General features: G+C 42.1%; 1 protein-coding gene across 2 annotated transcripts in view; it reads right to left on the bottom strand.

The window, feature by feature from the left end:
* The window catches only part of LOC122563025 (tyrosine-protein phosphatase non-receptor type 22-like), a 95809-nt gene that overhangs the window by 9773 nt on the left and 73377 nt on the right, over positions 1–12659 (bottom strand). For both annotated transcript variants that reach the window (XM_043716337.2, XM_087973428.1), the window contains 5 exons: positions 11470–11541; positions 3886–3998; positions 2822–2849; positions 1754–1792; positions 597–685 (listed from right to left, as the gene is read on the bottom strand). In XM_043716337.2, coding sequence (XP_043572272.2) covers positions 597–685; positions 1754–1792; positions 2822–2849; positions 3886–3998; positions 11470–11541 — 341 coding nt within the window. The remainder of the gene's footprint in view (positions 1–596; positions 686–1753; positions 1793–2821; positions 2850–3885; positions 3999–11469; positions 11542–12659) is intronic.

The raw sequence follows: 12659 nt of genomic DNA, 5'->3' as shown, positions 1-12659 counted from the left end.
AGTCGGTGAGGGACATAGTTATAGAATAAGGGAACAGTCATTTAAACTGAGATGTGGAGGTATTCTCTCTGGATGGTGAATGTTTGGAATTCTGTACCCCAGAAAACTGTGGAGGCTAGATTACTGAATGTATTTAGAGAAGAGATCGACAGATGTTTGAAATATCAAGGAGTTGAGTGTTATATGGAGTTAGTATAAAAGACGAGTTGAGACCTGGTACGGATCTTCCATGGTCTTATAGAATGGTGGGGCAGGCTTAAAGGCCTATTCCTACTTCTTACGTTCAAATGCAGCAAGACCTGGACAATGTTAGGGTTAGGCTGAGAAGTAGCAAGTAACCTTTGCATCGCACAAGGCCAGTTTTCTCTCCATAGATGCTGCCAAAGCTGCCGAGTTTCCGTTTTTGCCTCAAAACCATTTCCCCAAGTTCTGCTTGTTGTCACAAATTACTTTGAAAGTAAAACCTCAACAAAAGATGCAGAAAGTAAAATGTCAGTTAATTATCACGTAATGTAACTGACTTATATAAGCCCCCAATACTGTGTCCCCTACAGACACAGATCAAACATGGTAATGGGACAGACAAACTTCCTCACCTTGCTCCTTGCAAAAGGCTTGTTGGAATCGTCTAATGATCTGGAGTTGTCAGTCTCAGGTGATGAAAGTGGTCCAGACTGGGGCAAGGCTGCAGGTGAAATGAAGAGACAGTCATGCTTAAGAAACAAGAAAGCAGAAAGTCATAAATGCGAATCACCTGGAATGACCACAACACACAATGGGAGATACTATACACAAGGACATATAATCAAGGAATCTCCTGGATATGGATTTCAACTGTGTACGCACTGACTGGTTAAAACCATTCACAACTGCCCACTATGTATTTCTCTAATTTCTTTATGCTGCAGATATTCATTTATTGAGAAACAGGATCAATTGGTGAGTTTCAGTGAAGACATTCTGTGACTGAGTTCATATCCTACCAGCAAGTGCACAGAGAAAGGAGGGAATTCAGTTAGTACCCTCTCCCCAGATATGTAACACAACAGTGACCAGTGTTTGCGATCAGTGTGTCTTCTCTCATCCCACACCACACCTCATACCTCCCTACCACTGGCTCAGTTAACACTCATACTCGAGCTAATCTTGGTGATGTACATAGAAGTTCCTGACCCAAAGTATAAGCTGTGTTCTTGCTACGCCAGTGCCTCTTCCAAAAGATATTCAACATGAAGGAGTGCTGTTTCAAAAATTACTTGGGGAGGTGATAAGCAGCAGAAGGTTTCCTTGCCTATGTTTGACATGATGCCATGAGACTTCATAAGATCCCAAAACAATGTTGAGGACTCCCACGGCAACTCCTTCCCAATGGTATATCACTGGGCTGCCATTTCTGTTGAGTCTGTTCTGCTAGTGGGACAGGATACACCCAAGAATAATGATGAAAGAGGCTGGGGCAATATCTGTAAGGTATGATTCTATGAGTTTGACTGGGTCAGGCATTGACTTGACTGATCTGGAGGACAACCTTCCTAATTTTGGCACAAGTTCCCAAATGTTAGTAAGGAAGCCTTGGCAGGGTTGACTAGGCAGGTTGCGCCATTGTCATTTCTAGTACAGGTTAATACTGGGTAGTCCATCTGGTCTTATTCCATGACACAGGGAGAGAGTCAGCATCATAGTAGTTGAGCACTGCTAACTTTTATTTAAGGGTGTTGAGGAGATGCACAAAAGGAGAGAGAATAATACTCACTGATTGCATTTGGAAGTGATAATGTGTCACATTTTCTTTCTAAAGGAGAAAGAAAAATCTATTAGTGAATGGACAAAAGAAAAATAATGACTTAAACACCAGATTTTTGCAGACACTAGTTGATCTTTCACAAGGATCCCATCTCATCCATTCCACTCCTTCTCTCCAAAATATTTGATTGTCTAAGAATTAATATGGAGGGAGCTGTAATGAACAGTGACATAAAAAAGGTTCAAGACTATGAATTTCCTAATTCGCGTGACAACAAATGTGCTTACATTTTTCAAAATACAACAATCATGCCATGTTATCATTTGAAAATTAATCCTTCTGTTGTGGGTATCTCTTGCAAGTGTGCCATCTGCTGCCTATCTCATTTGCCCTTGAGGTGGTGGTGGGGCTGGTGTTGGTGAGCTGTCTTCATGAACTGCTGGAGTCTATGTGATGTAGGAACACCACAATGCCGTTATGGAGGAATTTCCAGGATTTTGGCCCAGGGAAGGAACAGCAATATATTTCCAAGTCAGGATGGTGCACATCTTGGAAGGGAACTTTTAACTGTGGTGTTTCCATGCGGCTGCTGCCCTTGTCCTTCTAGATGATGGAATCTGGAAGTTGCTGTGACTGTTCCTCTCACTCTACTCAGAGAAAGCTGACTGAAATTTCAAAGAAAAAATCCCATGTGGAAGTAAGTCTTTATTCCTAATCTGATAATGTGGGAAGATGGACCAGAAATCCCAAACAGTTCCATGGCTACTAGCCTGGACCTAATGTATTGTGTGACTTCATGCTGTGGGATAATGACTATATAACTCTAGTTACTAGAATTATTCATATGGTTAACAGTTACCACATTCCTGCATGATGAATAGATAGTACAATTTTTGAGATGCTTAATAGTTACTGGAAGTACTTGACTAATAGTTACTGAAATTACAGGAATTGTTAATTAGCGATCAATAAAAACAGTTTTCAATTTGAAAAAAGTAATGTCAAGAAAGAAAATGTACATAAATTAACTGTCTACAACATTATAATTATTTTAAACCATTAGCTTGAAACACTCACCCAATCTAAAAGCTCTCAACTTTAAACTCTGAAAAAGACACAGTGCAATGAATCATAAACTGTAGTGAATTGATTTACTGACAATGCAGTGAAATGAATTACAGTTCCCAGAAGCAGCAACATTCATCTTGCTCTGATAGACTGGTTAGGAGAGGTCAGGTTGGAGAAAGTACAGTTTCATGTCAGAAGATAGCTGCAGGAGGGAACATTTACGAAGGCTGAAGGAGAAGCAGGAAGGAAGGAACCTTTGGAGCGGGATTTCTAAACAATGCATGTCAGAGCAAGAAAGGTGACAGACAAACAAGAGGAGTGTGTAGGAGAAGGGAGGGCCAAGGTTGTAGAGAAACTGATAAATAAAATGCAGGAGCCCGGACAGTGGGTAACCTGGTGATAGCCAGTTAAATCTAGGCCAATAAGTGAGTGTGACCTGGTTCTGGAGGGATGTAGGTTTCAGAACTTTGAATTTGGAGTGGCCTTTGAATGTAATTGGGAAGAAAATACTCAACTCTTAAACTGAAAGTAAAGCTCCCTTTATTTTTCTAAACTGAAAGTCAAGCTCTCTCCACACTGTCCCCATCAAGCACTCCCAGGATAGAAACAGCACAGGATTGGAATACAGAGTAAAGCTACCTCTACACTCTCCTCATCAAAAGCTCCCAGGACAGAAAGAGCACAGGACTGGAGTACTTGGCTTCCCCATTCCCTGAAGAAGGGCTTATGCCCGAAACGTCGATTCTCCTGTTCCCTGGATGCTGCCTGACCTGCTGCGCTTTTCCAGCAACACATTTCCAGCTCTGATCTCCAGCATCTGCAGACCTCACTTTTTCCCCATCTATATATACAGGCAGCTGTCTTGGTTGCATTAAAATTGCTGGGCTTTCACAGATTCAATGCTGGATGTCCCACTATTAAATCTGTCAGGGAATTCCTCTTTTTTACATCCACTAGAAGCTAACTCAGGCCACCTCAGCCTTTTTCCCCCATTGACAAAGATCCTGATTTTTCTGCAGTTGCTGCATTGTTTATGTCTCCAATACTCAGAGTTCATAGCTTGTGACCAATACCTTACTCCGTGTCTTCACATTTTTGGATTCCACAAAGGTCCTGGGCTGTGTAGATCCACTCCATTCTGAAGATGATCCAATTTTCCGAGATGCTGAAGGAATTGGTACCAACTCTGTATCAAAGGAAAATAAACGAAGGAATGATTAACTTTGGTCAGGTCTGGGCAGCAATTGTGTCTGACAATTACACTTCCCACTGCCTCAGGAAAGGAGCCAACATAATCAAAGACACACTTTTCCAGGTTGAACTCCATCTGCCACTATCAGCCCAGTTCTGCATCCTGTCAATGTTCCATTGCAACTACAACAGTCCTCCACCCTATTCCACAACTCCGCCAACATTCGTGTCATCAACAAACTTACTAGCCCACCCTTCCACTTCCTCATCCAACTCATTTATAAAAAGCACAAAGAGCAAAGGTTCCAGGTCCCTGCAGAACACCACTGGTCACCAAGCTCCAGACTGAATATTTTCCATCTACCATCACCTGTGTCTTCCATGGCCCAGTCAATTCTGTACCCAGACAGCCAGATTTCCCTGTATCTCATGCCTCCTTACTTTCTGAAAGGATCCACCATGGGGAACTTTATCAAATGCCTTGCTAAAATCCAAGTACACCACATTCACTGCTCTATCTTCATCAACATCCTCAAATAATTCAGTGTGGTTTGTGAGGCATGGCCTGCCCCTCACAAGGCCATGCTGACTATCTCTAATCAAACTAAGGATTTATGATTACTTAGAAAATCAGTCTTTCAGAACCCTCTCCAATATTTTGCCCACCACTGGCGTAAGACTGACTGGTCTGTAATTCCCAGGGTTTTCCTTTCTTGAACAAAGGAATAACATTTGGTACCCTCCAATCATCTGGCACTACGCGAGTGAACAGTGAGGATGCAAAGATCAACGCCAAAAGTGCAGCAATCTCTTCCCTTGCTTCCTATAGTAACCTAGGGTATGTCCCATCTGGTCCAGGGGATTTAGATTAGATTCCCCTACAGTGTGGAAACAGGCCCTTCAGCCCAACAAGTCCACACTGACCCTCCTCAGAGTAACTTGCCCTCAGACCCATTCCCCTACACTATATTTACCACTGATTAATGCACCTAACACTTTGGGCAATTTTGCATGGCCAATTTACCTGACCTGCACATCTTTTGGATTGTGGGAGGAAACCCATGGAGACATGGGGAGAGTGTACAACCTCCACACAGACAGTCGCCTGAGGCAGGAATCGAACCCAGATTCCTGGCCTTGTAAGCCTTCTGTGCTAACCACTGAACGACTGTGCTGTCCATTTATCTATCCTTATGTTTTTCAAAATTGTTAGCGCATCCTCTTCCGACTACCCCTTCCTTGCCTCAGTAGGACAAACCTATTTAGCACTATCAGCAAGTGCTTCCTAAACAACCTCCACATTTCTGTTGTGCATTTCCCTGAGAACATCTGTTCCCAGTTTAGGTGCCCCAGTTCTGGCCTAATAGCATTATAGTTCCCCCTCCCCCAATTAAATACTTTCCCATACCATCTGCTCCTATCCCTCTCCATGAGTATAGTAAAGGTCAGGGAGTTGTGATCATTATCACCGAAATGCTGTCCCACCGAGAGATCTGACACCTGGCCTGGTTCATTGCCAAAGACCAAATCCAATATGGCCTCCCCTCTTGTCAGCCTATCTACATATTGCATCAGGAACACTTCCTGGACATACTTGACAAAATCTCTCCATCCTAATGATTTGAACTAAGGAGGTTCCAATCAATATTAGGGAAGTTAAAGTCAGCCATTACAACAACCCTGTTACTTCTGCACCTTTCCAAAATCTGCGTCCCAATCTGCTCCTCCGTGTTTCTGTTGCTATTGGGTGGGGGAGGGGGTTGGGGAGGCTGTAGAAAACTCCTAATAAAGTGACTGTCCCTTTCCTGTTTCTGATTTCCACCCATACTAACTCTCTAGACAAACCCTCCTCGACGGCTTTCCTTTCTGCAGTCATGATACTATCGCTGATTAGCAATACCATCTTCCATCTCTTTTACCTTGCCCCCATTCCTTGTATGATTTGGCTGGTTGCATGCAAAACAAGACTTTTCACTGTATTTCGGTACATGTGATAATAATAAATTAAACCAAATCAAACGTGATGATGTGCATTAACTGCAAGTTTGGCTGAATTGTAGTTTATTGAGCACTGATAGGATGAGTTGTAAGCTAGTTTCTTACTTCGAAGAAGGGCTAGGCCATTTGGCCCATCTAGTGTGCTCTGTTAGTCGATACAGTCATAGAGCACAGAAACAAACACTTTGATCCAACTGGTCCATGCCGATCAAGTTGCCGTAACTAAACTAGTCCCATTTGCCTGTATTTGACCCACATCTTTTTAAACCTTTCCTATTCATGTACCTTTCAAATGTTTTTTTAAAATGTTGTAACTGTACCTGCGTCAATGTTCTCTGGCAGTTCATTCCGTATGTGAAGCACCCTCTGTGTTAGAGCATTGCCCCTCAGATCCCTTCTAAATCTTTCCCCACTCACCTTTTATGCTCTCTAGAGGCCTATGCCCTCTAGTTTTGAACTCCCCGAGGGAAACGTCTTTGACTATTCACCTTATCTACGCTCCTCATGATTTTATAAACTTCAATAATGTCTCCCCTCAGCCTCCTATGTTTGAGGGAAAGAAGTCCCATCCATCCAGCCTCTCCTTGTAACTCAAATATTCCAGTCTTGGTAACATCCTTGTAATTCTTTTCTGCACCCTTTCCAACTTAATATATCTTTCCAATAGCAGGGTGAACAGAATTGTACATAGTGTTCCAAAAGTAACCTCACCAATATCCTGGACAATTGCAACATGACATCCCAACCTCTGTACTCAAAACTCTGATCGATAAAGGCAACTGTGCCAAACGCCTTCTTCACCACCCTGGTGCCACTTTCAAGAACTGATATTTGGCTATAACTACTTTTCCACCCACTCTTCATATCCCCCGATTCCCTGAGTGACCAAGAATCTGTCTCAGTTTTCAATGTATTTAAAACAGAGCATCCACAGCCTTCCAAAGAATACAAAATTCACCCACTTTTGACTGAAGAAAATTCTTCTCATCTCATTTACGTGATCAGCCTCTCACCCTGGGTAATGCTTTCAGGTTCTCGATTACCCAGTCTGTAGAGAAACCCTCTTAGAATTAACATTGTCAAGCCCCTTCAGAATCTTGAAAATTTCAATGAGATTTTAAAGAGATTCATTCATGGGACAGGCATCGTTGGCTGGGCCAGCATTTATTGCCTGTCCCTTGTTGCCCTTGAGAAGGTGGGGGTGAGCTGCCTTCTTGAACCGCTGCAGTTCATGCACTTAGGGAGGGAGTTCCAGGATTTTCTCTCATTCTTCTAAACTTCAGAGAATAAAGCCCTGATTTACTCAGCGGGTCTGATAGCCCTATATCCCAGGGAGCCATGTAATGAATCTTTGCTGTTTCATCTCTAATTCAAGTGAATCCTTCCATATATATGAAGACCAACACGGAATTTTTATTCCTGAACCAGGAACATAGCATTTGGAAATTTTCCATCTCTGTAGATCCAACTCAAGAGAAACTGCCCTGAGCCATTGGATTTTTGTTCTTGGGAGAAAGTTGTTAACATGATTCTAGCTCCACACTCTCCTTCCACAAACAATATACAGGCAGAGGAGCCTGTTTGAAAAGCAGTGCCTTGCAATATCATCCCAGTTGTAAGACCAGCAGTACAACAAAAAAAAAGTGCTCTTGATCTCACCTCCCTCTTACCCTGCACAGTTTCCATGCCCCATCCCAAGCAGAGCTCTGTCCATTCACCCATCTCCCATGGCCCCTCCTACCCTCTGTAGCAAGGTATGTCTCTTTATCCATCCCCTTGGCCTCTTGTACCCTCCATTCCAATACATAACTCTCTATTACCGACTTGGCCTGTTAAACTCCTGTGCCAACTTAGAGCTAACCCATAAATCCCCATGTGCCAGTTCTTTGCTTTGACATCCTCCAACCCAATTCATGCAGTAGCCACCATAGGCAGGCCTCAGGAACTACAATGAGTATCTAATATAGCTGTCACTTTATTATTCAAAATAAAAGATCCTCATTGATACTGCCTCTTCAGAGTGGAAGTATTAATCCAGTATCTGGAAGAGCTATTTGTGCCATTATGCAGATAGTCCAGCTAGAGATGAGGCAGTGCTAGACCGAATCCCAGGGAATGAAGCTGGTCAAGCAGTTGAAGTATCAGTGGGCGAGCACTTTTGGGATAGTGACCATAATGGGGAAATTGCAAACATTACTGCCTTGTTCAAGAAAGGTTGTCAAGATAAGCTGAGCAATTACCAGTCAGTTCAACTTCAGTGATGGGGGGTTTCTGGACACAATTACACAGGATAGAATTAGTAGTTCCATGGAAAAAGGTGGATCAGTTATGAAGAGTCAGCACAAATTTCTAAGGAAGACATTATGTTTAACTAACTTACTGGAGTTTGTTGAAGAGCAACAGAAAGGCTCAATGAGGATAATGAGGTGTATGATACAGTGTGATACAACCTGTGAGGAAAATTAGAATCCATGGTATAAAAGGGACAGTAGCAACATGGATACAAAATGGACTGAGTGATAGGAAACAGAGGGTAATGGTCAATGGTCTGGGGGAAGGTTGTAAGGGAGTTCCCCAGGAGTCAGTATTGGGACTCTTGCTTTCCCTGATATTTTTAATGATCTAGATCATGATGTTTGGAGGAAACTCCAAAGTTTGCAGATGACAAAAACTTACAAGAATTGTAAACTGTGAAGAGGATAGTGTGAAACTTCAAAAGAACATTAACAAGTTGCTGAGTGGGCGGATAGGTGACAGAGATGTGAGACTTGGATGCACTTTGGTAGAAAGAACATTGAAAGTCAACACAAAATAAGGAGATGCGGGTGCAGAGGAACCTGGGTATTATGTGTACAGATGACTGAAGATGGCAGGACTGGTGGAGAGCAGTTAATAAAGCATATTGTGCTCTTGGCTTTATTAATAGGGCGTAGAGCAAGGAGGTGATGTTGAACTTGTACAACCCACTTATTCATCCTCAGCTGGGGTGTTGTGAACATTTGTGGTCACCACGTTAAAGGAAGGATATGGATGCATCAGAGAGAGGGCAGAAGTGGTTTACAAGAATGGTCCCACAGATGAGGAACTTCAGTTATGTAGATAGACTGAAGAAGTTGGGACTGTTCTCCTTATAAAGGAGAAGGCTAAGAAGAGATCTGAGGGAGCAGGCTGGATAGAGTAAGTAACGTTTATTTTATTCTTTCATGGAATGAGGGCACCACTAGTCAGGCAGCATTTTCTATCCATCCCTAATTGCTCAGAGGCCAGTTAAGAGTCAACCAAATTGCTGTGGGACTGGAATCACGTGTAAACATGGCAGTTTCCTTCCCTAAAAGACATTAGTGACCCAGATGGGTCAACAACAATCACCTCATGGTCATCATTAGACTCTTAATTACAGATATTTATTGAAATCAAAAGCTACCATCTGCTGTGGCAGGATTTGAACCCGGGTCCCCAGAACATTACCTGGTCTCTGGGTTAATAGTCCAGTGACAATATGACTAGGTCATCACCTCCCCATAATTAATCACACCAGTAAAAGAGAGAGGGTTCCAGAAATGGTAATGTGAATTTATTTGCATTGGGAATGATTTACAAATGAACAGAGGAAACAGTGAAAACACGAGCTTGTGTTGAGTTAGAATCAATCATTAATTGACCTTCTTTGCATTGTACAGGGGACAAACTTGGGAAAGATTTTGGTTTCAGTCGATAGCAATACAGATTGAAGTAAGATGTATGAAATGGTTTCCCTATTGAAAGGAGACTTCAGAAAAGTTGGGAAATATGTTACCTCAGTGTTAGGGTTTTACTTTGTAAGTCCCAGACCAGAAATGCTTGGTTAGGATCTTGTAAAGGCCATTCAACACTGAGAAAGTCTAAGCTCAATTATGCTACTCAACGAAGAGGCTCTCAACCCTTCAAAACTAGGAATTGAAAGAAACAGTTAAGGAAGATAGAGTCATAGAGTTGTACAGCACAGAAACAGGCTCTACAGTCTACAGTCCAACTAGTCAATGCCGACCAGATATCCTAAATTAATCTAGTCCTATTTGTCAGCGTTTAGCCCATATCCCTCTAAACCCTTCCTATTCATATACCCATCCAGATCCCTTTTAAATATTGCTATTGTACCAGCCTCCATCACTTCCTCTGGCAGCTCTCATTCCATACACACACCATCCTCTGCATGAAACAGTTGTCCCGTAGGTCCCTTTTGAGTCTTTCCCCTGTCACCTTAAACCTACGCCCTCTAGTTTTGAACTCTCCTATTCTGGGGATTATGGGATGCTTTACTACATGTTCCAAAATCTTTCAAATTGTGCTATTTGTTAAAAAGTTTCATTTATTCTATTTTACCTTGGCTATTGTCCCTTTCTATGCCCCTCATGATTTTATAAAATTCTATAAGGTCACCCCTCACCTTCCAAGGGAAAATAGCCGCAGCCTCTTCAGCCTCTCTCCATAGCTCAAACCGTCCAACCCCAGCAACATCCTTGTAAATCTTTACTGAAGCCTTTCAAGTTTCACAACATCTTTCCTCTACCAGGATGACCAGAATTGCACAAAGCTTTTCAAAAACTATAGATGTGGTAGGGAAATGAACTTGCTCTGTAGTGTGATGGTGTTGAATAGGTGGAATATTGGATGCTTTATTGCGTATTTCAAAATCTTTCAAATTGTGTTATTTGTTAAAAAGCTTCATTTATTCTATTTTATCTTCACTTCTTTTGCAGAATAAATCTCTGTATAATTGCTAAAAGTACATTGCAGCATTGCGTGATTATGTTTTGATGTAAGTCCACTTTGCTAAATAAAATTTCATCTGGGATCTGATTTATCCCATAATGACATCAGCTGGGATCATTACAGTATCATAATGATAACCCTCAGATTGTGTCAACAAATGCTAATGGAAATTGCAAACCTTTTTTTTCAATTGTGAAATATTTCAAAGTATAAATAGTCTTTATATGACTTGATAGAGGTGGATTGTCTGTGGAACTATTAATGTTTTGCACACATTTATATCCACTCATGGTACTTCAGGTGTTACCTCAACAAAGCCCTGTCCAATTGCAGCAAGGCCTCTTTACTCTTGTCCTCCAATGCCCTTTGCAATAAAGGGTGACAAGCATTTTGCTTTCCAAATCACCTGCTATACCTGTGTACTAACATTCCCTGTTCTCATGGGGAGTACACCCCCCCCCCCCCCCCCCCCCATTTCTCTCTCCAAGCATCAATATATATGAATTTCATGCCTTTTAAGAAATATTCTGCTTTTCTGTTGTGTTCTCCCCCCCCCCCCTCCCCAATTACCTGAATCACATGAATAAATCATTCTGGAACTTTCCTGCTCATGATCTGACCCCCCCCCCCCCCCACCATGATCTGGAAATTCCTCACAGTTGCTTCTGTTCTGAGTTGTAACGTGGGTCCTCTGGAGAGATCTGTGATCCACTTACCGGGGTTATCTGGGAGCATGTAGGATTCAGGGGTTCTTTCTGGCAGAGGAGGAGGAGTTTCTTCATCGGAATCTGGGAAACAAAAATGAAAGGGGAAGTCTAGTTTACTCAATACTTAATCAAAGTACATGGTTTGGAGAATTACTGCAAATCTCTGAAAAAGACACAGATTCTGTTCGATCATATCTAAGATTTTGTTTTGACCATTTGAACTCAGTGTAATGATGGGTCATGCTATTCTATCAGTTACTGTGGAACAGTTCAAACCTTGGGGCTGCCGTGTTGAGCATCACTGTTTGAGTCACAGTCAAATGGCAGTGCCCAATTCAAGCCTGCACTCTTTAAGACAGAGATGAGGCTGAACTTCTTTTGTCGGAGAGGGCAATGAAATTGTGGAATTCTTTGTCAGACAGACCTGTTGAGGTGGATCATTAAATTTATTTAAGGCTGAGATAGACAGGTTTTTAATCAAGAAGGGGGTCGGGATTATGGGAAAAGGTAGGAAAGTGGAAATGAAGATTAGCAGATTAGCCATAATCTCTCTGAATGGCAGAGCAGACTCGATGGACTGCTTCTGCTCTGATGGCATATGGTTTTATGAGAGTTGTGATTGATGTGGTTTTTACGTATTCATCCCTGGCCCTCTAAGGCCTTTGAGTAAGGATTGAAATTGGATTGTTATTTCTTACATTACACCAGGATTTTCACCAACTGCTTCAAGTAGAATTCTCAATTATTTAAGGGTTGATAAACCACGGTTATACAGTGATTTTACTCTGGCTAAAGGTGAGGAGACAGGATCTGAGGCTACTTCAACTAGAGTGAGAATCCAATCCCATAGTGACGCATCATTTTGAACCACATCCCAGATCTCATTAGTTAACCAGCCCCAGATGTCACAAAATACTCCTTAGCTTGCAATGTACTAAGGTTGTGGAAGTTGCTATATCAATGCAGGTTCCTTTCATTCATTTCTCTCTGTCCAGTTCATGTGTGTAAAGGTGTAATCAGAATGGAAGATCAGAGAAAGGGCGTAGGTTTCCAGAGATGACAGAGGCACCAGTAAGTGGAACACATGAACAGTGTAAAGCATTTACTCTGTTTGTTTCTTTCTCATTTATTCTTCAGATGGGAGAGTCAAGGCCAACATTTATTCCACATCTTCACTGCCACTGGTGGCATCACCTGCT

This window comes from Chiloscyllium plagiosum, unplaced genomic scaffold, assembly GCF_037043375.1.
Source record: "Chiloscyllium plagiosum isolate Xiang-an unplaced genomic scaffold, Cpla_swu_hap1 HiC_scaffold_26, whole genome shotgun sequence".
NCBI classification, from domain to species: Eukaryota; Metazoa; Chordata; class Chondrichthyes; order Orectolobiformes; family Hemiscylliidae; genus Chiloscyllium; species Chiloscyllium plagiosum.
Note: the sequence above shows the minus strand (reverse complement) of the source record. Positions and strands in the feature narration are given on the sequence as shown.